The 26,861-nt window shown below is 44.4% G+C and overlaps 1 protein-coding gene across 5 annotated transcripts in view; it reads right to left on the reverse strand.

Moving 5' to 3' along the window:
• LOC138246140 (myosin-16-like) overlaps nt 1–26,861 on the reverse strand; it is an 838,653-nt gene that overhangs the window by 9,764 nt on the left and 802,028 nt on the right. For all 5 annotated transcript variants that reach the window (XM_069200412.1, XM_069200413.1, XM_069200414.1 and 2 more), the window contains 3 exons: nt 15,359–15,529; nt 14,723–14,923; nt 7,278–7,424 (listed from right to left, as the gene is read on the reverse strand). In XM_069200412.1, the coding sequence (XP_069056513.1) occupies nt 7,278–7,424; nt 14,723–14,923; nt 15,359–15,529 (519 nt within the window). The remainder of the gene's footprint in view (nt 1–7,277; nt 7,425–14,722; nt 14,924–15,358; nt 15,530–26,861) is intronic.

Consider the following 26,861-nt stretch of genomic DNA (forward strand, 5'->3'; position numbering starts at 1 on the left):
CATGCTTTGCTGGAAATCTTTAATGCCACCAACAAAAATGGAGCAGTTCAAAAAATGTGACGTGTTGTCACACTTCTCCTTGTATGAATATTGCAGGTTTTGTCAAAAGGTAACGGATGAGAAATGGGATAACACAACCCATGTGATTACTTACAATATTAATACCGGTGATGTCTGCTATAACTTAATTTGTGACTCTCACAAAATCAGAAAATTTGCTCAAATGCACCTGGAGACAACAAAGGAGTCTCCTCAAGCAATCCCGTGGGAACAACGAGTACCGTGTCAGCATAGAAACAATAGCACTTGTAAGAATATGGACAATAGCATGTCTTGCCAACATATTGTGACTGCTGCTAGCCACATCAAGCATGTCTAACTGCCAGTGCGGTGGTGGTTCTCTTGTGAAAATACCACTTATACATATATTCCTGCCAATATAACTGGTGGTGTGTGTGCATTCACGTAGTTAGGACTCATGATGTTTCCATTTCACTCTGTACATACTCGCTATCCAGGGGAAATAGTTCGATTAAATGAAGACTGTGAAATTCAGTTATTATCTAAAACAGGAATACGTGACTTTAAGCATTTCTATATTAGGAGTTCCGGGATCAGCTGTTTATAATACTTGAGTTAGTAACAAATTAGCATATTTGATGGTTAAGAACATCAATCACACATCCACCTCATTGTCTGAACAACTTCTAGATATACAAGGCACTAAAAAAGCTGCATTGCAAAACAGGGCAGCCATTGTCTACTTGCTGTTGAAGCATGACCATGGATGCTCAGAGTTTGAGGAAATGTGTTGCTTCAACCTATCAGACCACTCTGAATCTATCAAGTCTCAAATTAATGCTTCACATGAATTGGTGAAAGGAGTAAGACAAGATGTTGACAAAGGGTGGTGGGACTGGTTATTTAACTGGTTACAAGATTTTGGGCAATTACGCAATATTTTGGGCAGAATACTCTTAGTTATTTGTATTATAATAATGCTATGTTGCTGTGTACAATGCATTCCCAATCCACATAAGTTTAAACCAAAAAGGGTTACTTTTAGACCAGTATGTTATGAGAGTCACTGGTCAAAGGGTGGAGTGTAATGCTATCTGTATTTAACCACCGATTCCATCTTGACCACTGACTCCATTTTGTGTTTAGCTTAGCTTCAAATGCAGTCCCATCTGTGGCGCAGGTATTTTTCCACACACAGCTTGTTCTCTACATTGAACGTGTTTTCGCTTTTCTCAACAGGGAAAGGAACATAACATGGGTGGTGCAACAATGACAAGAGTGTACAAGGATAAGAATGTTTATAGCAGAGAAGGGTACAGCTCTGTCTTGGAAATGCACATTGGGATCTGACCAATCCTTTTGTGTGTTTTAAACACTGATTAAGTACAGCCAGCGCTTGAATTTCACAACTTACTTGAAGGTATGGGGGAGGTTACCAGAACCTTCCCCTTGAGTTTGTTTAAGGTACATAAGGTGTGGAAACTTGGTGGTGATGAAGAAGTACCACATTTCTGAGGGTGGACGCAATGCTCATAAAATCAGAGTCCCATTGGGGATAATTTCTCCTGTCTCAGCTGTTCAGGGTTTCACAGCTTGATGCTGGCAAAGGATGATGTTAGATTCGATCCCCGTGGTGATGCTTTTTTAATTCTTAATGATCTAGCTGTGCTGATTACTTGTATAAATATATATATATTCACTGCATGCATATTCATTGTTGATATAGTGCATTTTTTCTGATTATTATTATTCAACTACTTTGATTATTTTAGTAGCTGCACGTGTTTTGCTGCATTCAAGTTAAATGCTCACATTAATATTTTTGTATACTTTCGTTTGACCCCTCAGAAGTGCCTTAATAAATTCACTACTCAGACTGAGAGTTCTAGATTCTTTGCATTCTTTAGCCTAGTTCCCTCTTAGTTTGAAGCTAAGCAGAACAACACCCACTTATCTCAGAAACCTACTTATACCTTATGGGGCAAACAAGGTCGACAAAACACAGAGACACTCCTTCTCAAATATCCATGATTTATAATCTCCCACGCCCAAGTAAAGTCCTTTCTCAGAAGCCACCCTCTAGAATTCTCTTCCAAGTAAAATGAGACGGAACCCTAACTTGTTGTCCTTGTATTAACAATTAAAGATTACCCTGTTCAGTTTATATCTTCTCAATATGGTGCCTCCCAACTAATGCTTTTGCATTATTATGATGGTTGTTTCTGTCTTACTCCCTGTAGTTTGATGATTTCTCTGATCTTGAAAGTAGCAATTTCTGATTGCATAGTGCCCATATGCTTTCAAGATTTTATAGAGGGTGTAAGGAACACCATATTCTGCAGAAATCCTAATTCTGATTTGAATATACCTGGGGCACTAAAAAATAAAGGGATACCTAGGTGAGCCTGAGGTATATACATTGTTCAAACCTGGTAGGGAAATATTGAAAGTGCTCCCTGGACTATGGTTGAGCCCACCCTGGTTTATGGGGACCAGGGTGAGACCTAATGATAAAGCATGCGACTAATAGATGGGTTAAGGGTGTAACAAAGCAATCTATAAGGGTACCTTCTGTCTTCACAGTGTTTCCCCTTCTCAAATTCATAACCTTTGGATTTTGAGAAGGATGGTTTGTTTGATAATGTCACCATTCGTCAAAAGATCAGTGATGTTGACATTGGTTTTTCTCCAGATCAACAAACTGTCACCAGAGACATCTACAGTCCAGGTTTTGGTACTGTTTGATATTGTGTGGGATACTAAGGTAATATTATCATGGCAGATGTGTTGAGCTACAAAACTGGACTGTAATGTTGATCAATGGCATCCAAGGTGCAGGAAGTGAACTTTATGGCCTTGACATTGTTAGTATTTTCAGACAAAAATATTAAGAGAGGAGGAGGTGTGGCACATCTGGTTGTTGGTCGGGTACTAGTGAGGAATGATTTGCTGAGTGGGCATTGTGGATCTATCTGCTTCTTTATTACCTCTGGATGAATCCCAGAACATCTGTGGTTCTGCTCACAGCTACCTTTGTACTCCTATGTCCTTACCAACTATTCAAAGCTTGTCAAGTTGTAGATCACATGTTGTACACTACACACAAGCTGTGATCTAATGTTGGGTTCAGAATATCAGAAGTTGTTTATTTCAAGAATTAATCTTTTGATTTTTAAAACAACTTGTGATTATGTAGATTAAATCCTTAGAGCATAAACACACATACACCACCTTCAATTATTGTATTTTTTTCTGATTGGAACATTTGAAATACATAATAAAACACACAAGCAACCACACCTCTTTCAAACCATCCGAGAGATGGGTAACGCACATGAAACTAAAACACACCAGGTAACTTATGCTTTCTATTTGCATCATGTACTGTTGTTAAATATGTTACACCAGTTTACAAGCAATGCTCACTCACCCTAAGGAGTTAAATACAAAGATAGTAAATGCTGTTGTTTAACCCACTTATAATTCCTTTTTTCATGAATATAACACAGTAATAGTTTGTGAACATATGACCAGATGACCATGCTGCAGCCTTGCAGATATCTATAAGAGGGATATTGCCAAGTGTTAGACCTGGCAGCCTTAGCGTGGTCATCCCCCAACTTTTTGTCTTCTTCCCTCTATCATTCTGACCCTGTTTTTGCTGGTTTTAGGATTCTGTGCTCTTTACCACTGCTGACCAGTGCTAAAGTGCATGCGACCTCTCACTTAAACCTGGTAAAATAGGCTCATACCCAATTGGCATATTTATTTTACCTGTAAGTCCCTAGTTATTGTGCTCTAGATATGCCCCAGGTCTGTAAATGAAATGCTACTAGTGGGCCTGCAGCACAGATTGTGAAACCCACACAAGTAGCCCCTTCAATAAATCAATCAATGTTTGTTAAGCACAACTACTCACCTGTGATGGTCTCAAGGCGCTGATGGTGGGGGCATAGAGCGGCCATCAGTGCGGTGGTTCTTCAAATAGCCATGTCTTCAGCTCTTTTGTGAAATTTAGGAGGGATGTAGTCTGTCTAAGGTGGAACTGTAGGGCATTCCAGGCTGTGACGAGAAGGTAGGAGAATGTGCGTCCCACTGTTCTTGTTTTTCTAATGTGGGGTACTTCAGCGAGAGAGAGCTGGACTGACTGTAGGGTCCTGTGGGTACGTGGAAATTGAGTTGCCTGTTCAGGTAGGCTGGTCCGGTGTCCTGGAGGGCTTTGTGTGCGTGGGTGAGGATCTTGAAGGTGATTCTTTTCTCTATGGGGAGCCAGTGTAGTGTGCGCAGGTGGTGGGAGATGTGACAGTGTTGAGGTAGGTCAAGGACCAGTCTGGCGGCGGTGTTCTGGATGTTCTGTAGTTTGCGGGTGAGGTTCTTGTTGATTCCGGCATAGAGCGCGTTGCGGTAGTCCAGTCTGCTGGTAACGAGGGCGTGTGTGACGGTCTTTTTGTGTTCGAGGAGGATCCGTTTGAATGTCTTGCGTAGGAGGCGGAGGGTGTGGAAGCAGGTGGATATGACTGAGTTGATTTGGCGGTCCATGTTGAGTTTGGAGTCCAGCATGATTCCGAGGTTGCAGGCTTGTTTTGTGGGGTGGGCAGGCTTCCAAGGGTGGGGGGGGCACCAGGAGTTGTTCCACACGTCGGGTTGAGGGCCCATGATGGGTACTTCAGTTTTGTCTGCGTTGAGTTGTAGACAGCTGCTTTTCATCCAGTCGGCGACTGCTCCTATGCCTTTGTGGAAGTTGTGTCTGGCTGTGTTGGGTTTGTTGGAAAGGGAGAGGATGAGTTGGGTGTCGTCAGCGTAGGAGGCGATGTTTAATCCGTAGTTTCTGACGATAGGTGCTAGCGGGCCATGTAGATGTTAAACAGCATGGGGTTGAGGGAGGATTCCTGGGAACTCCACAGGTGGTAGGTGTGGGGTCCGAGAGGAAGGGGGGGAGTCTTACTCGTTGAGTTCTGCCAGAGGGGAAAGATCGGATCCAGTCGAGGGCCTTGTCTCTGATGCCGGCCTCGTGAAGTCTGCATATCAGGGTGTGGTGGGAGACTGTGTCGAAGGCCGCCGAGAGGTTGAGCAGGATGAGGGCAGCAGTCTCTCCCTTGTTCAGCAAGGAGCAGATGTCGTCCATTGCGGCTAGGAGGGCTGTTCGGTGCTATGTTTTTTTCTGAAGCCAGATTGGGAGGTCTTGAGGATTTCTTGAGGAGAGGGTTGATCTCGGCGTGTTTCCTGTCATCGGGGAGGGAGGCGTCTGCTAGGGAGCGGTTGATGGTGAGGTGGAGCTTGGGGGCGATGGTTTCAATGGCTCTGTTGAAGATGTGGTGGGGGCATGGGTTAATGGGGGCCCCAGAGTATATGATCCTCATTGTCTTCAGTGTATCTTCTTTGATGAGGGGGGTCCTGTTGGTGATCGTTAGTTTTTTGGTGTCAGGTTTCGGGGGAGGGAGTTCTGCACGTAGTTTGTCCTCGCTGAAGTTGTCGTAGATGGTCTTGATTTTGTGGTGGAAGTACGTGTTGAGTTTGTTGTAGAGATCTTGTGAGGGTTAATGTCCGTTGCTTCGCTGTTGGGTTGGGTGAACTCCTTGATGATGCTGAAGACCTCCTTGCTGTTGTGTGCGTGTGAAGAGATTCTTTCTTGTATTGCTTTCTTTCTGGTGCTTTTGATGACATGGTGGTGTGCGGCGGTGGTAGCTCTGAAGTTCATTTGGACTTCTGTAGAATTGGTGTTTCTCTAGATTTTGTTGAGGTGTCTACATGTGCGTCTGGATTCTCTGAGTTCTGCTGTAACCAGCTGGCTTTCTTGGCATGGGTGCTGTTGTTCTTTTTGAGGTGGGCTATGGTGTTGGTGCAGTCGGCGATCCATTTGTTAAAGGTGCAGGCTGCAACGTTCGGGTCGTAGTTGTGTGCAATGGGGGGGGCGGAGCTGGCGAGGGTGGCGGGTCACCGGTGATTCTTGCCCAGCTTCTACGAGATGGTTGGTGTTGGGGTCTGAGGATGGTGGGTGTGTTGATGGTGAAATGGATACAGCGATGGTATGTCCATGAAAGTTCTGAGCTGTGGATGAAGGTTACGAAGGTTCCTGTTGCAAAGATGGGGTCAAGGGTGTGTCCTGCTGAATGCGTTGATTCCGTCACGATCTGTCGGAGCCCTATGTTGTGGGGGTTGTCTAGGCGGGATGCGGTGTTGGGGTCTTGTAGGTTGTCGAGGTGGAAGCTGAGGTCTCCCAGCAGGGTGTTGTTGGAGGCAGCGATGGTTTGTGCGGTGATACTGTCTGTGATATAGTTGGGGAAAGGTGCGTGGGGGCCGGGTGGGCGGTAGATGAGGGTTCCCTTGAGGGTGGATGTCGGACCTGTTTGAAGTTTGAAGTGAAGGTGTTCCATCAGGATTGTGGGGGTCTTCGGAGTGTGTACTCAGTCGGATGTTAGACTTGTGGACGAAGGCGATTTACCCCCCACCCGAAGCGGCTGGGCCGGTCTTTCCTGGTTATTTGCATCCTTGGGGAATGGCAACGGCAATGTCCGGGCCAGAGGTGGTGTTGGTCCAGGTTTCGGTGAGGAATACAAAGTCCAGGGTGGTGCTGTCAAGCAGGTCGAAGACTTCAGTAGCATGTTTGTGGAGGGAGCGGACGTTGAGGAGGATGCGTTTCATCCTCCTCAACGTCCTCAATGTCCCTTAACCATGTCTTAGGCGTGTCATTGCCAGGCCAGTGTGTGCAGTTTTACTAAACTAAAACTACTTGCTAAGCCTTAAACACCCCTTTTTCTACATAAGTCACCCCTAAGGTAGTCTCTAGTTAACCCTATCGGACGCTTCTGTTAACCTCACCAGTTTCTTTCATGACAGCCTTGTCTAACTGTAAATATTGCATGTGATAAAGAAAAATTACCGAGGTCTACTTCCAATGTAAAGCTTGCTACCACAAGTATAGTATTTTGCAGCACAATAATTAATAGTCATTAGTTACGCCTCATTTAATGGCTCTCAGTTTATTAATCTGCAAAGGATAAATGGTATATTGATGTAGTATGATCTGCCGGTGGTATACACAATTCTTAGTTCTTCATGTTTAGCTCTCTTTGTAACCATTGTCAGTCCCGTTAATAAGATAAAACACATAAAACCGCATTTACTTTTTTTCTGAAAAAATTAAAAATACTTTTAATTTCTTTGCCTCTTTTTGATCAAAATCACTTCAAGACAAAAAAGAAAGCCATACTTTGCTTGTTATAATGCATTCTAAAACCATGAAAAATTTGACCTACTGAAGAATAGCCTTTTCCAAAGCTAGCCCGGTTTTTAGTCCTAATCTTTGTAAGTGCTGCTTCAGCGATGTCTGCTCTTTCTTCTGCATCATCCAGCTCATTAACTGTCTTTCGGTATTTAGCCAAATTCATATTTGCTTGCTCTTCCTAAGGCAAAAAGAAACGTCATGAAAACTCCTTTTTAGCATTTTCGAACAGAACAATATTTGAATAGAATTCAATTCAAAATGATTCTATATTCACATGATTACTAATATGGCATTTCATATGAAACAGAAATAACCCATAATCTTTAATGATCCTAATGGTACCAATAAACGCAATGGGTAAATAATGGCAGGTTACAATTGACAGCAAGGCTCAGTGTTTTAGGGCAAAAAAGTTTTAGCTGTCAGTTGTCGAAGACCTGTTCTAATATAATGCAGACAGTGGGCTTGAGTCACACCCCTGTCTCATGACTGGATAGCTTTCTCACCTTTCTCACTTCCCTGCACTGGAGTTGATAGCTTTCCTTCTTATTCTGTGTTTGTCCTGCTCAAGGATCTTTTCAGTCTTACCATGGATTAGTTGGATAACATATATCCTTCCACTGGTGGTGTTAGACTATGCACTGCAGAGTGCACAAGGGACTATTATCACCTCCCACTCTAGTTCTTCCTGCCTCACGCCCTTTCACCCCCTACATTTATTTAAAAAACATCTTTGAATCAACCGTCTTCTTCTTTAAAATTAACCCATTATGTTAGGCCTGACTACCTTGGCTAGTAGTCCCCCAAGCGTTTTTCCTTCACCCCTCTTGTTTTACTGAATTAATGTTTGTTGGTTTTAGGAATCTGTCCACTTTAACCACTGCTAACCGGTGCTAAAGTGTTTGAGCTCTCCCCCTACAACATGGTACAATTGTCTGACACCTAATTGGCATACTTAATTTACTTATAAGTCACTAGTAAATGGTTCTACATGTAACCAGAGCCTGTTAAATGAAATGTACAAGTAGCCATATAGAACATTTCAGACCTAGCACTGCAGTCTGTGGTGCAGTATTAAACTGTCATTTCGGCCTAGCAAACTATACCTTTTGCCAGCCTAAACCATCCACTTTAATACTATTAAGTCACCCTTACGGTAGGCCCTAAAATCTTCTAGGGTGAAGTACATGATATTTAAAAGTAGTACTCTGGGTTTAGGTTTTACTTGTCCTGGTAGTATAAAGCTCCTAAAGTCGTTTTTTACTATTGCAAGGCCTATCTCTCCCATTAGATAACATTGGGTTACCTGATTACACTTAGTTAATAAGATTGGGAGCAGATATGAAAATGATGTTTACACTCAAATGAATCGTGATTTAAAATTCTCTTTAATGGTTAAGCCAAAATGTAAGTTATAATTTTGAAACTACAACTTTTAGAAAGTTGATATTTCCTTGTCCTAGCCAATTGTGCCTTCTTCCAGTATCCTGGGTCGCATTACTGTGAATGGCCCTGTTGCTGGGGTATGTGTGTTCCTTCCCAATAGTGACACAAAAGGGAGTTTGATGTAGACAGGATGGGACTGAATGGTTGGTATCGGAACTGAATGGTATATGGTATGAGAGTTATAGAGTGCACGGATACACCAAAGAGTGTCCCGGCACTGATTTCAAGGCTGCCCACAAATCGAAAATCTTCCTATTAAGCTTGCTTAAAGAGACAATGTTAGAAATAGGATTCTGGTTGGCTAGGGTATGTACTTGAGCCAGGCAGAACCCACCCACTCTAGTCAGAGCGAGGGAGTTCCACTCCCAAAATAACCCCTGTAGCTTGGCACGAGCAGTCAGGCTAATCCCGGAGGCAATGTGTAAAGCGTTTGCACAACACACACGACATGTGACGTAATAAACAGACCACAATGGAAACACAACACCAAGTTATAGAAAAATAAATTGTATTGCATAAAACATCATTAGACCACACACATGTATCAGTAATACCTGGCTACTCAAGCTGTTGTCAGAGTAATCACATTAGCATGGAGGCCACGACCTCATCATGAAACACATTCCCAAATGGCAGACTCTTATCGTCCCCCGAAGAAATGCACATCCCCCGTAGTGCGTAACTCACCCAAAAGCACTTTGCACGAGGAGGTTATACACGTCCATGCTTCTTTTGTCAGATGTACGAGGAGTAAAAACCCACCCCGTCAACCTAGGAGCTCCCAGGCTCCTATTATAGCAGGGTGGTACTTTCAAACATACTGGCAGGATCTGGGCCCTCTGTCGAGGTTTGCCACCCCATCCTGCTACTGCCAAGGGGTCCCACCTAGAAAGGACCCACATTCACAGTTTTTTTGGGGAGGAGGTCTGTCCCGGCACTCCACTCCTGAGGGGCCCTGGTGTCTTCCCACTGAGGCGGTGCAGACAAAAACAGCACAGCAGGTACCTGTGATGCAGCTACTCTCAGGGGGTGGCACCAGCTGACTCCGTCTACCTCGTGAGCCGCGAATACACTTCTTGAGCCTCCGGGCTTGGGATACACAGCTCCTTCCTGCTGCCCGACCAGCAGAAACTTCCTTCCAGCTCCAGCCACAATCTCACCAGCCCGGGCGGCAGCAGTGCTTACACCAAAGCAGGAACATGTCTGTGCCCTGGGGGCACTACTTCAAGCGCTCCTGTGCCCCGGGAGCACCTTCGTGAGCGTGCCTCGGCTGTGCTGAATTACTCTCGGCTGGCGGCTCCTCAAGACTCGCCCACATCACAGCAGTGACCGCACACCAGGGGACATAGCTTCTCCCTGCACAGAGGGAGACCAAGACAGCACTGAGAAAAAGAACAATTAAATTTAGCGCTCTCCAGGCGCTTCTTCATAAAATCAAGTGCTACTCTTGTGCTAAGGCAACAGAAAGTAAAGTGCTCTTCCAGCACTTTAAGAAATGTGAAAATGCAGGGGAACAGGGGGCACACCACCCTGCCCCTGGAGACAACAGATGGGGCACAGGGCTGCAGGGCCCAAGCAGGCAGGTCAGCACAATGGGTTGCAGGCAGTAGCAGTTCCTTTTAGTGACCCAGCAGGTTACAGATCAGCACAACAGCAGCAGTCCAAAGTGGTTACTGGTGAGTCCCTCCAGCAGCATCCTGTGTTCAGTTCAGTAGTCCATTAGTGTCTCTCAATATGGGGGATGGCCCCCTGTACTTATACTCATTTCGTGCAGTCTCCACAAAAGGAGGAGGAGGGGTTCCAACCAGTACTGACCGGTTCCAGGAATATCCCCTTTCTCCTCCAGCACAGGCTTCAGACATCAGTGGGGGGTAAACAAGTGCTGTGTGTGAGGCCAGGGCACAACATTTACAAATGCAGGTGTGCCCCGCCTCTCCAAGCCCAGGAAGACTATTCAATATGCAAATGCACTCTTGTGACACCTCCACCCTACCTTTGTACTGGCTGTCTGAAAAGCATGCACAAAGCCCTGTTGTCACTTGGCCTGAGACATGGATTGGAGGTAAGCTGCAAAATACCAGAGTCATAAGCACAGAGAAATGCCCACTTCTGTGTTGCTAAAGTTGCCCTAAGTGAGAAGGGTATGCCCAGACCCGGGCCCCTTGCTTACTGTGCCACTGGATTCAAGTTAGCCTGTCTGATGAAGTGTGATACCCTGAAACCAGTCCCAGGATGCTTGTTTTCAGTTCAGGGAGGACCTGGCCTGGCAGTTCGGTTTGGACTGTTCCCATGGGGAACAGGGTCAAGACTGATTTGCATAGGGCTGGATCCAAACTGATGTGGCATGGTGAGCAAGAGAATGATGGATTAACTCCATATCTGTGACTGGGGGTGAGTGTTTGAAAAGTTTCAACACTCCTTCCATCATCCTTTTGTGTTGCACTTTCTAAAAGTGGCATTTCAATAATGGTGATGAAGAATCCACCTACACCAGTAAGCAGCATTTTTCACTTACGTTACAACCATACCAAACATGCCTAAACTACCCATCATAGATTAGACAATACTACCTAGACATAAGGTAGGCAATTTCTAATGCAATCCTATGAGAAAGGCAGCACTCACAGTAGGAGGAACCAAATAGGCTGTTTGTCCCTTCCAGGACAGACCCTTGAAATCTGTTAAGAAGATATTCTGGAAGACCTAAGTATGGTGCATTTCCATAATAAAGTCTGGATGTTATCAGGGCTTGGATCACCATTTTCTTAGCTTCAACAGACAGAAGAGGTAAAAAAAAATTCAAGGTGTGCAACAGCCCTAAACAAGAACTAACCAGTAACTGAATTTGTGGTTAGAAGGTGAGGGCACTGTCAAATTGAATCCCTAAATTCTTAACAGTACCCTTTTATGGGCCAGGGAGGGAGGTGTCCTTCGGCCAACAAGTCCTCAAAAAATCTGGCGATGTAGGGCCAAAAAACACAATCTCAGTTTTGTTGGTATTACATTTTAATTGGCTGGTGTACCGAGCTGTACCAAGACCCACTTACATTTCAAAGGGCTTTGCCTCCTGCACACACAAAAAACCTGGCACTAGACTTTTGTCACCCCAGACTGCTTCAAGCCGTGATAGGGGAAGGGAAGCACTTTCCAGAACCAGATGGGGAAGTAGCATAGGGAATCCCCCACTTGGAAGGCTGGCAATAGGTATAAATATTGGACCTACTGAGCCAGTCAACAAATCACTCCTGGACCTGTGGAAGGCTTGGAAAAATGACTGCCCAGCTGTCCTGCTGCTGGAAGAACTGTCCTTCTGATGAAAGGGCTCCACTGCTGCCTGGGGAAGGAACACTGGATCTGCTCTTTGAACCAATGACCTCCAGATTTGCTGGCTTCCTGTGTGAGCTACAGGGACAGAACAAGCTCAACAGCCATGCCCTGCATCTGTCTAGCTGACCAGAACCAATTGTATCTGTAGGTGCCCTTCTGAGTAAGCCCTGATCCCCAGATGCCACCCATCCTGCACTGTTGGTTAGCATAAGAGTGTACACCTCCTTGCCTCACCAGCAACTTCATCAAAGCTGACTAGAGCTGGTAGTCACATTGCAGCTCAATGCTGGACCTTACATCTCAGCTCCTAATCAGCGGCTTTATCAGAACCAATGCGGCATCACGCAGCTAGACACCGGGTCTCACACCACAGCTCAACACCAGACCTCCCATCACAGTTCCTGATTGATACCTTCATTAGAGCCAACACAGAACATTGCGCTTGGACACCATACCTCGCATCACAGCTCCTGCTCAGTGGTCTTCTTGAAAGCGATGAAGTGTAATGAGGTCTGATGCTGACCAACACCTCACAGTTCCCGATCTGTGCCTATGCTCTTCTAAACCTTACATTGAGAACACAAGGTACAATTCTCATCGGCACTAAACGGGCCCCTTTACCTGGCCTGGGCTTCATCGTGGTCGGTTTGAACTTTGTCCCAAACCAGCGCGACAAGATAACTACAATTGGCCCTTTGTGCTTTTTTGGGTTGGTGTAACTTCTACGTAAAACTTTTAAATTAAATATTTACGGTAATAATGATTGGATTTTGTTCATTTTTGTGTCATTTTATTTATTAAATCTACTATATTTTTCTAGCTTGGATTGGGATTTTTCTTCTGTGATGTTTTCACTTTATTACTGTTTTGTATGCAGTATAAAGACTTTACACACTGCCTCTAAGTCATGCCTGACTGCTTTGTGACAAGCTACTACAGGGTTAAGCTAATAGCCCAGTTTCTCACACATATTTAAAAGGGATTCCCAGCAGCTTTCTTTGAACAGATTTTTCTTAAAGCAAAAACAACATTAATGGAGTTACACTGACCATGTGCCTTCCTGTTGTGCCCGGGACACAACGGTTACGTCCTTGGCAGCACTGCTTCAGTGCCGAGGAAGTAACTGTTGCATCCTGCACCCGGCCCTTGGGGGAAGCGCTAGCGCTCCCCTAGACGGCCTCCCAACCCCCTCCCCTGGATAGGGTTGGAAGGGGAATTGTTTACCCTTCCACCCCTGACACTCCCACTCACCAGTGACATATGATGATGTCAGAGTACAATCACGCGCTGACCTCATCAGAGGCCGCCCCCATTGCGCATTTCTCTTCTGACCGGGGGAGGGGTATGGCAGAGAGGCATCAAAGTAAAGGAAAGGCTTTACCTTTCCTTTGATGTATTTCTGAGCATTCCTGCAGCAGGATCGCATAGTGATGGGGCTGCAGGAACGCCCACTAGACACCAGGGAATTTGTTTTTTGTGTGTTTAAGAATAATGGGAGAGGCCCCTTGGGCAAGGGCCGCTCCCAAGGGGGGACATTGTTTTATTAGACCATTTCTGCCCACTCTGGGGGCTGATCAGCCTATTTTAATTAGGCTGATCTGCCCCCGGGGGTGCAGAAGCCACTAGACACCAGGGATCTTTTTTTTAAATTATTTCTTAGATGTGGGGAGCGACTCCTTAGGCACGGATCACTCCTCTGGGGGGCAAATTGTTTTTAGGTCATTTCTGCCCCCTTAGGGGCTGATCAGCCTATTTATCTTTGGCCTATCTGCACCCAAAGGGGGCAGAAACCACTAGACACCAAAGGTTTTTATTTTTTTAATTTTTTTCACAGATGGGGAGCGACCCGTTAGGCAAGGGTCACTTCCCTGGGGGACAATTTTATTTTGGTCCATTTCTGCCCACTTTGGGTGCAGATCGGCCTATTTTCCTTAGGCCAATCTGCCCCCAAGGGAGGCAGAAACCACTAGACACCAAAGATAAATTTATTTGCGCCAATTTCACACAAGGGTAGCGACCCCTTAGGCAAGGGTCGCTCCCCTTGTTGGCAAATTTATTTTAGGCCATATCTGCCCTCCTTGGGGGCAGATCGGCCTATTTTAATTAGGCCGATCTGTCCCCAAGGGAGGCAGAAACCACTAGGCACCAGGGATATATATTTTTTTCACAGATGGGGAGTGACCCCTTAGGCAAGGGTCGCTCCCCTAGGGGGCAAATTTATTTTAGGACATTTCTGGCCCTTTTGGGGGTAGATCAGCCTATTTCTAATACACCGATCTGCCCCCGGGGGGGGCAGAAACCACTTATGCACTAGGGATTGGTGTGTGTCTGTTTTTTTGTTTGGGGGCAGCCCCTTGGGCAATGGTCACTCCCCATGGGGGCACATTACTGTTGGGCTGGTCTGCCACCCTGGGTGGCAGATCGGCCTATTTATGTAAGGCCCATCTATCCCCAAGGCGGGCAGAAAGCCCCCCAGACACCAGGGAAGACTTTTTTTCAAAACAAGAGGGTGGGGGTATGGCCATGCCCCCACCCCAAATAAATGGGGACAAAGTTGTTCTGCCCACCGGTGGGCAGATGGGGCAATTACCATGATCCACTCCACTTGTAAGTTAGTATTCCCTCATGAAAACCGCACACATGGTGCTTATTTCTGCTTCTCCTAATCTGTGGCATTAGAAAGAAGCTTCTCACAATACTCACAGCTTCTTCCACCTGCCTCTTGTAAGCCTTGAGTTTGCTTTGCAGCCGCTCCACCAGTTCCTGCATTCGTTGATGGTTCTTCTGGTCTTCTTCTGCCTGAAATACCAGTTCCTTAAGACGTCGTTCATTTTTGCGTAATGTCTTTGTGGTTTCTGCATGTTTCTTCTGTTCGGAATCCAGTTCGGTTTCCAGTTCTTTAACCTAACAACATGCTTGATTATTAAATGGACATTAACAAGCATACATGTGTTTTTCAAACTGTATTAACTTTTTCATAGTAGAAGCTGTCCAGAGACTGCAATACTCTTTAGAACATTGATCTTTTCAACAGTAATCATTTGTGGGCCCTTCTGGATAAAACAGAATATCCCCATATTTAGAATACCCCAAAGCCTCCATTGAGCATGATGCTGGCTCAATATAAGTGCTGCCCAGTCTAATTTTCATAACTTAATCTACTGAGTACCATAAGCCTTCTTAATGTTATTCATCCATCCTTGACTGTGATTGGCGATTTCTACAAAATAACTCTGCACAGTCTTCCAGTGACAGAAAGTCTCCATTTTGGAAATCTACCACCTGTCTTGTTTGTCTGATTGTTTTAGAAGTAGGTATATGATTTATATAAAGACCCACCCTTAATTCCAGTTTCTGGATCATTTTCTTGCCGCCTTTTAGAGCCATCTGCTCAGATTCCTCCAGTTTTATGTTCAGCTCTTTAATCTGTGCCTCTAGTCCTTTCTTCGCCCTCTCCAGGTGGAGTGTGTGATCGTGCTCATGATGAAGCTCTTCTGCCAATCGTGAAGCCTGATGGGAAAAAAGTAGCTATGATCATTCATGCCATAGGACCATTTTATCCAAAATAGTTGTCCCCTTCCCTGTTTTACTTTGTCTAAGAATAGGAGGACGATAGTTCTATTCTTTGAGGAATTCATATATTTCCTTATCCTGTTTTCCCTATAGTCTCATCAGCAAGAAAACAGGGAATGAGAGGATTATTTGCTTTACCTAACTCATTTTAAATCTGGTTAGTTGTGTGTAATGCACTTTGCACTCAGGTAGGATGCATCACGTCTATGGACTTTAAATCAACATGTGTCTCTAGAAGTAAAGTTATTCCCTGCTTTCATATAAAAATAACCCATGCCTGCTCCCACTGGTGCACAGATACTCAAAGTTTGTAGCCAAGTTTCCTATGGATGTGAGGTAATCTAAGAGCAACATTGAAAAGTATCACACCTGTTCCCAAATGTATTTCCTTCTGTTAAAGAAACATTGGTTCTAGAAGTATCATTTTGAGTTCTAAGAGTTAGCTCAACACCAGGCATTGCAATTTATACTTCGTTTGGTAGACAACTGCATCTTGACTGAAGACATACTCAGTTACAGACACTAAAAAGTATATGATAATCACAAAACTCCAGTGTGTGGTTACGTAGTGGGGTATATTCATACCAAAGTAGTGACAAAATTCACTCTAACGTTGTTCAAACCATGGCAGCCAACATCCATTCAAAATGGGCTGAAATTGAATCAACTCCTAGTACACACTGAAGAAGATATACAAAGTCACTCCCTCACTTATAAATCCCTGTGGGAAGGCTTCTTGAAGTACAGAATATAAACAAGACTTCACAAATCACATATACATTCCAATTTACCATTATGCTGGACGATTCGCCCTATAGAATTTTGCTTGACCATTAAAAGATCGAAATAAGATGGAAAATGGTAGGGAATTTGGGATACGTGTTTCTTCAGGATGGACAGGATTATGGACTACATTCTTGAAAATTAACTTAGGCACAAGATCCTTCATATCATTTGGAACAGGGTGGCAGGCCAGACAGAACATTAGTAGGATTTGGCTTGAACCCAGGTGACTATATGATAGGAGCAAATACATACTGAGTAACTGGAGAGTAGATAGTTATAAATAATGATATCACTGGTGCCTCTGATGCACTCACCCTAATGAGCAGGTTCTCACGTTGGAATGTGTGCTTGCAAATGTTTAGCCAATGGCTGTACAGAGCTCAGATATACACTATCTAGCATCCGAGTCCTAATTACATGTCTTGGTTGTTACCCAGCAATGACTTGGCAAAGCCTTTCTGCCTTTCCTACAGCAGTCGTATAGGATATTTTGTCATCAGAGAAAATAGCATGGTGGTGTTGGCATGTTAAGTGAGAGATGAAACTGTAAAATACAGCAATCCATGCCTCTTTTGAGCACTTGTCAGTGAAACTCAAACTTTGGTTTGTTGTGCTTGGCCTTTTACTCTTCACCACACAGTCATTCTTGCCAGTCAGCATAATCTTGGATTTGCATGCTCACACACAGTAAAACCTGCAAGAGTGTGACTCTGACACCATGGCAGAATGGCTGTGCCGAAGTGCTGACGACTGACATTTTACATTTGTTAGAAATAGCGTCTTTGGTTGGCAGTCAGGTTTCCCCCTGCCCAAGCAAGGAGAATCACACTCAGTTAACCCCTGCTTACCCCCTTGGTAGTTTGGCACAAGCAGGCAGGTGTAACTCAGAGACAATGGCGGTCATTCTGACCCTGGCGGTTGAAAACCGCCAGGGCAGAGTGCCGCGGAAGCACCGCCAACAGGCTGGCGGTGCTTCTGGGGCAATTCTGACCGTGGCGGTAAGGCCGCGGTCAGAAAAGGGAAACCGGCGGTTTCCCGCCGGTTTCCCGCTGCCCCAGGGAATCCTCCACGGCGGCGCTGCAAGCAGCGCCGCCATGGGGATTCCGACCCCCTTCCCGCCATCCTGTTTCTGGCGGTTTTCACCACCAGAAACAGGATGGCGGGAACGGGTGTCGTGGGGCCCCTGGGGGCATGGGCACTGCAGGGGCCCCCTAACAGGGCCCCATTGAGATTTTCAGTGTCTGCTTGGCAGACACTGAAAATCGCGACGGGTGCAGCACACCAGCAACTCCGCCGGCTCCATTCGGAGCCGGCATCCTCGTTGCTGGTGCTTTCCCGCTGGGCGGGCGGGCGGCCTTTTGGCGGTCGCCCGCCAGCCCAGCGGGAAAGTCAGAATGACCGCCGCAGTCTTTTGACCGCGGTACGGTCTTCTGGCGGTTCCCGCCAGACCGGCGGCTTCCGCCGCCGGCGGGGGTCTGAATGACCCCCAATGTGTTAAGTATTTGTACCAACACACACAATAATACAGTGAACCACTACAAAGTGACACAACGAACTGGAATGGTACCCTCTGGCAAGCTAGAGTTCACAGCAAGTAGACTCAGATCTGGTTGGTGAAGCCTTTGCTGTCCCCGAGGCTTCAAAACAGGAGGCAAGCTCTACTCCAAGCCCTTGGAGTCCCTTCTCAAGCAGGAATGCAACAAAGTCCAATTTCTGTCCCCTTGCACAGGCAGAAGCAGCCACTGTAGGATAGCCTAGCACAGTTACAGGTCAGGGCAGCAATTCTCAGCTCTCCAGCTCTTATCCAGGCAGACGTTCCTCTTGAATCCTTCGAGTAATCTACTTTTCAGGGGTTTGGGGTGCTCTTCTTATACCCCTATCTGCCTTTGAAGTAGGCCTACTTCAAAGTACAGTCCCAAGTGTCTGTGAGATCCTTTCTTGTCCAGGCCAGGCCTCAGCCACACACCAGGAGGTTGGAGACTGCATTGTGAGAAGGCAGGCACAGCCCAGCTAGGTGTGATTGACCACTCTTCCCTTCCCTTCCAGCACAGATGGACCATCAGGATATGCAGGCTACACCCCAGCCCCCTTTGTGTCACTGTCTAGATAGAGAGAGGGGCAAGCAGCCCAGCTGTCAAACTGACCCAGACAAGGAATCCACAAAACACACAGAGTCACAGAATGGTGTAAGCAAGAAAATGCCTACTTTCTAAGAGTGGCATTTTCAAACACAATCTGAAAGCAAACTTTACTAAAAGATTCTATTTGTTCCCAAAGGGAATCTGCACTTTAATAACTTTTAAAGGTAGCCCCCATATTAACCTATGAAAGAGATAGGCCTTGCAACAGTGAAAACAGAATTTGGCAGTATTTCACTGTCAGGACAGGTAAAAAACACATAAATACATGTCTCACCTTTAACATACACTGCACCCTGCCCATGGGGCTACCTAGGGCCTACCTTAGGGGTGCCTTACATGTAGAAAAAGGGAAGGTTTAGGCTTGGCAAGTGGGTACACTTGCCAAGTCGAATTGGCAGTATAGAACTGCCCTCACAGACACTGCAGTTGCAGGTATGAGCCATGTTTACAAGGCTGTGTATGTGGGTGGCACAACCAGTGCTGCAGACCCACTAGTAGCATTTGATTTACAGGCCCTGGGCATCTCTAGTGCACTTTACTAGGGGCTTACTAGTAAATCAAATATGTCATCATGGAAAGCCAATCACATATGACTTTTACATAGGAGCCCTTGCACTTAAGCACTGGATAGCAATGGTAAAGTGCCCAGAGTAACAAAAACAGCAAAAACAGAGTCCAGCATACATCAACAAACTGGGAAACAGAGGCAAAAAGTTCAGGGAGACCACACCAAGGATGGCAAGTCTCACACGATTCAACAAGACTGTTGGTTTTTGGATTGACCTCCAGGACATGATAGGGAAGATGCAGCGGCTCACTTTGAAGGGTTGCAGTGGCGGTGCCCTTTGGTTCGCCTCCTGGCTGGACAATGGGCCTTAGTGGAGGCCGCTCCTGGGTACAGAAACTGGACTGGTAGGAGGTAATGAAGGGGATAAACGCAGGGAGGGAAATTACTGGTCCGGGAGGGGGACACTGGGTCCAGCCAGGTCTCAAATGTAGCTATAGGAATTTGCCCTGAGTATTTAACCACAGGCACCTGGCATGGGGCCCTCTTTCTACTGCGGATTGTTCAGAGGACACAGGCCCGTGGGATGAACCGGAAGGAAACAATCAAGGGCTGAGCCTGTGGCCCAGAAAAAGTTGGTGTAGAGATGACTGGGTCTCCTGGAAAGGAAGGGTGGAGACGTTCATCCAAGATATCAGTTCATTCTTGGTCTACAGGCACACGTTTGCCCTTAATGAAATGAATGGTGATACCAGAAGTGAATGGTCATCCACTGGGCTGGAAGCAGACGCTTGCCCAAAAAAAGGTTTGGTTGCACCGGAACTGAAAGGTTACCTGGCTGGGTTGGAAGCAGAAGCTTACCCGAAGGAACAGAGTGCTTGCATTGGAAGTGAAACGTCACCCAGTTGGGGCTGGAAGCAGAAGCTTGCACAGAATGTGAATGAATGTTTACACCCTAGGTGATAAGTCGCCTGGGGCAGACTGGCCGGCACTAAATGTAGGGCACAGTGCTTGGGGCTATGACAAGGAGGGCACAGGATTGTTGAATAAAGAAAAAATGGTGGTTGAAGGATCGCTTGTAAGATGGAAAATTGCCTAATAAACTGCAACATCAATTCTTCCATAAAACTGAAATTGGTGTGGTCTGAGTTTTTTGGGATCTGGGAGCGGCGGCCAGGTAGGACGTGCCGCCGCTATGCAGAGTGGGTGAGTCTTCTGGGGCTGCCTCAGCTGCCAGGGTGTCCTCCACATTCTTCTAATCCTGCTGTTGCTGGACTCCCATAGCTGGCTTGTTGGTTGTCTTGCACAGGCATCTTCATTGCCAGTGTAGAGGAGGTGCATAGGGTGTGCTTGTAGTAAGCCTCATTGCGATGAGGGCCCTAGGTATAATTAATGACACACACACATTTTCTCTGCTTGGACTGCCACACATGCACTGGCCAGTCTCTTCTATTCATTCCTCTGGCTGAGCTCAGTCTAGCCCCCGGGTGTTTAAGTCCCTCTGGTACAAGTCTGCTATGTGAGGTGACACTCAACATTAACTATTCTCTGGGCTTGTAGCTTTTACAAGATGTCCATCATTAATTCAGGGCACGTCTTCTAGACCATCTCTTGCAAATGCTTGGACTACTTTCCAATAATCTTCTTTTGCCCAAGTTGTAGTCTTCAACATTCTTAGATCATTTTAACTCTGAGAAAAAACAAAAGCCTCCTGGGCCTGACTATGGAGATCAGAATACCACCACTGAATACATTGATATAAATGAGGGACTAACCTTCTTGCAAATCCTGTTGTACCAAAGCAAACAGATTTATAAGTTCTATGAAGAACAAGGGCTGGAGAAAGGACATGCAGGACTGGCATGAGAAAGACTACAAATAGGAGTAATGAAGATTACTGTTAAATAATTGAAGTATTACCACCTCGTCCCAGCTCTTATCAATGAGGATGTAACCAAAAATTGATAATGAAATACTGAACACAAGTAATGCTACACCACATGCTTTCATTTATAATTTTGATCATTTAATCCAAAACCACACAAAAAGCTAATGAACCAAAGGCATGTAGATCTAAATCCTCCTGACTGGAGTCTATAATGAGACGCAAAAGTAATTGGAAAAGCCCATGTAGCAGCATTATAAATGTCTTTAATAGAAAACCCTTTGCATGCCGCCCAGAAAGAGCAAACGCCTTTTTTGATCTCCCCTGAACTGGTTCCTGTAGACTTGAACCAGTTAAATCATAAACTAAAGGCACTGTCTGTTTTAACCATCAACGAAAGGTACCTTTCTGAACTCTGAAGTGCGAGCTCTAAAGATGGAGATTGCACTATGGGGCATATTTATGAGGGGTTTGCACCATGCTTGCACCACACAACGTGGTACATGCATGGTGCAAACCACTAAGTCATATTTTTGAAGCCACGCAAAGCCATTTTGTGTGGCTTTGAATGGCTTTAAAAATATGGAGTAAGGCAACATAGCACAAATCATTGTGTTGCCTTACTCTGAACTGGGGAGGCGTTCTAAGAGCTCCCATGGTTTTTGACACATTCCCAGATCTACTAACCCTGGTAAACCTGGCAATGCACCAAAATTATATGCCTCCCCAGGTGAGGTGCAACAAGGAGAAACAAGTTTATTTCTCCACTTTTTTTTCCTCTTTCTTTTTTTCCTCTTTCTATATGTGCTGCATTCTGCAGTACACATAGAAAGTGGAAAAAGCATCTCAGAACTGTTATTGTGCAGGAAAGTGCCCCTTCCTGCCCAAAAACAACCCTGCATGCAATGCAGGCATCCTTGCACTATGGTGCAATGGTGCCTGCGGTGACGCTAGGGAGTCTAAAGGGCAGCAGCAAGAGAAGAAAGGACAGGAATGCACCGTATTGGATAAATACAGTGCATTCCCTACCTTTCCCTGTGACGTAGGGCAGCGTGAAAGGTGACTTGCTGCACTGCCCTGAGCCACAAAGACCATAAATCTGTGGCTATGCTTATTCAACAAATGCTACTGATGTTCTTCCTCTGAGGAAAGAGAAGGGAAAAACCTGGCAACACAATATCTCCATTTAAATGAAATTCAAATGCAATTTTAGGTAGGAAATTTGTGACATCCAGCAAACCTACTTTCTCCAGGAAAAAATTGAGGTATGGTTCATCAACCAAAAAAGCTGCAAAATTATCTATTCACCTCTTGGATGTAATAGCAACCAAGAATAAAACGTTAACATTCTAAATTTTGACAGAGATTAACTCAAATTTTTCCAAAAGAGAGCTCGGTAGAACTTGAAGTACCAATGGTATTACCCAGGCAGTAGTAGGGGAGTGGATAACAGGTCACCTGTTAGAAAAACTCTTTAGCAGCCTAATTACCAAACATATTTCATACATAACAGCCTTTTCTCTGAAGGCGTTAATAGCATCCGATTGACTGTATGAAGTGTAAATAGCAAAATCTAGTAAAAACGTACCCCTAAAAAAAATATACGTTTGATGTAGAGGGGCTGGTGGCCACAATTAGCCCATTTACTCTTTACCAATGCATAAAAGTGTGCTGATTTCTAAAATATTGTTTTAGAGTGGGAGGGCTACTAAATTGCACTGAGCAGGCCACCTCCTCCAAACAAACTTTATCAATCAATCTCCTCCTTTCAACTTCCAGATCCACAGATTGAGCTTCAAAAAGGAGGAATCTGGAAGCAGAGGAACCTGTTGGGAAGAAAAAATGATTGGAAGAATCCCTTATTTGCTACTGTAAGCCTCAGAAATAGCAGAAACCAGAATCTCTGAAGCCAATATGGGGGTACCAAAAGACCCTAAGCCCTCTCCTGCAAAACTTCCCTCAGTGGTCTGGAAAATGAGGGCATTTGAGGAAAGGCATAAATGCATAAATCAGATTTTCTGCAAAGGAATGGAAAGCATCTTGAGTCCAGGCCTTCTGAGATGGGACCAGAGAGCAGAATCTGGTGAGTAACCCATTCTGCTCTTTTGCAAATATATCTATCCAGAAAAAGCCATATTATAGAATATTACAGGTCTGATACTCATTGATGCTGAGGATGGAAAAATCCTGCTCAATTAGTCTGCAGCTCAGTTCTCCCTGCCTGGAAATGAATTGTTTCTAGAGAGAGAAAACTGGACTCTGCCCAACTCCCTTCTCGTTTGCCAGGAGAGAAAGAAAGAAAACGTGTTTCCCCATGATGCTTCAAATAAGCCTTAGTCACCTGTTTGTCTGTTTGTATTGTCTTGCTTTGTTCTAAATAATACAAAGACAGTCTGGTGGGCATATACGTTGACTGTTTGTTCAATCAAATTTAAGGACCTTCTGACTTCCATTGGGGACCAGAGACCATGACCAGAAACCATGACCAGAAACAGAAAGATTTTCCATTATAACACCTTGGACCTTGACACTGGGATTTGTTGAAATTACCTGCGATCTGCATAATTAATGAGACACCCTTGCCCAGATTGCTTGAAATCAGTCACCAATTTAGATCCTGCATTATCTACTGAATCATTGGAATGGTCTTATAGTCCTTGGACCAAGGATTTCAATGTTTTAATAGATGCTCGACTAATGGATACAAGTGGAGGCTTCATAGACTCTTTATATTGCTCCATTCACCTTTTTATCAACTTCTGACGGAGAAGCTCCTTCAGATTGTCAATTTTGTCATGAGGGAGTCTAGTATTACTGAGGAAGGAGATTCATCTTGAAAATTGTCCAATGGATATCTCTTAGCTATAAATGGTGGAAAGGTGTTTTTTTAATGTTCTTCTATTCCTTACTTAGCACCTTAATGACAGTAGCATATACTGGCAAGGACTCACGTTCTTTTCTATGATATTAAGTGAAACAATATTATTCCTCAGCCGTGGAAGGCTCAGTGAAACACAAATTTTGTCTGATAAGGGTGAGTAGTTCAATTATGTCAGGGCCCTGAATATAGCACCCCCTCTGATCACAGTCCCCCTCTGCAGGATTTCCAGCAACTCCAAAGTTTGGCAGCTTACATGGTGGTTCTTGAGTTTTTGAAGCAGCAGCCACAGCTTGTTCATCATTTCTTGCAAATCCTGCCGGGGGTATGATTGCATCCTGGCTTATTCCTGACTCACAATCTTCACATCAAGGTGCACCTCTAAGCGCCTTTTCCTAGCAGCTGATTTACACCCTTCTTCTTTCATACAGGCAGGATACTACACCTTGGATATTCCAAATCATTCCTCTATTTACATGACTCCAAATCTCGCACCACAAAACCGCATGAGAGTTGAAAGTTTTAAATACACCTTCCCTCATTTTACTTTAAAAAAAGAAAAGAATGTCCTGGGCAGGGGCGAAGCGAAGAGCATGTGCAAAATATTATAATTGAAGTCCTGGTTTAATACATCTGCTCCTTTATTAAACATATACCTTTACATGACTTTTGAGCATTTTTAGAAAGAATCATGCTACAGTATATTTACTGAATATTTGATCTGTGTAATTATAACTAATACTTATTTTTTTATGAAAGACTTTATCGTTCATTCTCTTTTACCCAAAAGAATCTCTGCGTGGTGACTGCGTTTGTGAATTGAAGCATTCGAGGGTAAGACGTGCTAGCTCAGCACCGCCGCTTCTCCTTCTATACATTCCCCGTGGAGCACAGCGCACCCTCCAGCCATGAATGCAGGGCGCGCTATTGGGACAGCCATGCCCCTCCACTGCGCGGGTTCCACTACACCCGTGGAGAATACTGGCCTCCAGCCGTGCCCGTGTCACGGAGACGCACTGTACAACCACATCCCCCTCTGTTACAACTTCACTAATGAGGAGACGAGGTGGCTCAGCACTCGATAAAAACGTGCTACCTGTGTGAAACCCATAAAACACTAGAATGTAAACAATCTTGTGTTCGTAAATTTATTAAGAGTCTCACACCAACGATAAAAAGAAAATCACAAGAAAAAGAAAGATAGGGAACTTACCAGTAGCTATGGTCTCGCAGAGACAAAAAGAGCAGGATTTGGAAGAGACTTAGGGCCATATGTACGAACACTTTTTCCCATATACACAGAATAGGGAAAAACCTTTGCTACATCTGGCCCTTTGTCCATCATTTGTATCAATTTATGAAGGGGTGGGGCTCGGGGGCCCATAATCAGCAGCAAGATTATTTTGTTTTCTTCAGGGAGAAAAAATGTTTTACACCTGAGGCAGAAGCCTCATTAATATGGACGAGGAAGAACAGATGAGGAGGCAATGGAAGCATGACCACTTGCGTTGCTGAGATTCACAGAAATTAGACATCACTTGAAGTGATGTTACCTCAAAATGCCCCGGGGCCCAGAGTCGTATGTGGATTCACGAGATAATGGAAACCATCAATTTCTATATGACTCCCGTATCTAAAACAAGAATTAATGCACCTTGATTTTCAATATAAAATAAAAATGAACGCTAACAAATGATGTAAACTACTTACTGTAGCGGCGAAGAAAAACATTAGTAGTGAGAGAGCGTAGTTTAAATATTACATATTATAGACGTGAAATGCTTATGTCTAACAATGCTGTATTAATAAAATATTCATTGAAGTGTATTCATAAACGTGGAGAATTGTTCATATGTATAAACTAATGTCGACTGTAAGAAATAATAGTTTATAGTTTGCCTAACTGAGCACATTAACACGTATAAAACTGCATTCATTGGAACCATATATCCTAAGTTAGCGTGAGTCGAGAACTAGCTGTGTAACTCTCATATTAAAGCATATTTTTCTGTTTCTCCAGTGTGCTGACTTGCAAAAGACCATGACCCAGCGATTGTTCTTTTCCCTTACTAGTTTGCAACAACACCCAACTTTCCCATCCACATGCTAGTAGCTTTCATATAAAAGATATGTGCTTCGAAACAATAATAGACACTTCCAAGGACGGTGAAGCGAGAAGAAGAGAACTTTTGACCTGATATGTACAAAGACGATGAAGTAACCCTGGATGTGCCACCTACGAAAAATGTCAATTATGAAGACCAATTAGGAATTAGGGAATTATCATGAAATGACAAATGCATTACTTAATGTATAATTTAATAGGCTACCGATAGTGAGGTGTAGTGACTGACCAATAGAATTTTGGGGGAATGTATTACGAAAAAGGTTTAAAAACCCATGACACAAGAGACAAAGAGCATTAGGTAGAGAATGATATCGATTGCATCCAGAAACTCTGTCACTTTATTTGGTGATTTGAGACTTAGACAAAACTATCCTCGCCCATAGACTGCCCCATTACACTTTCCTCCTTATGAGGAGAGTGTCCCTTGCCTCTAACTTAGATAGACTGACGGTGAACTAACTGATGTCCTGAAGACGAAGACTGATTCTGTACGCTGTCCTATTCTGAGGAGGGTAAATATAATCATTGATAATGGAAATGCATTCATTTGCCTTTTCTTTCTAGGTACCAACTGCTGTATGTTTTTGATTAGAGACCTTAGTTAGATGTTTTCCAAATTGGTGTTCAAAATTGTTTTGCATGAAGCCCAACATGCCAATGCTAATTAGAGGTTAGATGAGACATTCGTCCCAACTGACAACCTGACGTGACTGACATAGTGCTATGCTGAACTAATATCTCTAGAAGGTTCTATGTACTACTATCTGCTTATAGTCATCTGATTGTCTATGCTTCTGATCTTTGCATTATTGAAAGCGTATTATGATTGTCATCTTGTGATTATGTTTATTTGCTTCTTGGTTTTGAGATTGATGCATTTGCTATTAAATTGTAATCAATAGGGAATAAAATTCATAAAACTCCATTAAGGTGTGGTTATTCGTGA

This window comes from Pleurodeles waltl, chromosome 7 (genome assembly GCF_031143425.1).
Source record: "Pleurodeles waltl isolate 20211129_DDA chromosome 7, aPleWal1.hap1.20221129, whole genome shotgun sequence".
Lineage (NCBI taxonomy): Eukaryota > Metazoa > Chordata > Amphibia > Caudata > Salamandridae > Pleurodeles > Pleurodeles waltl.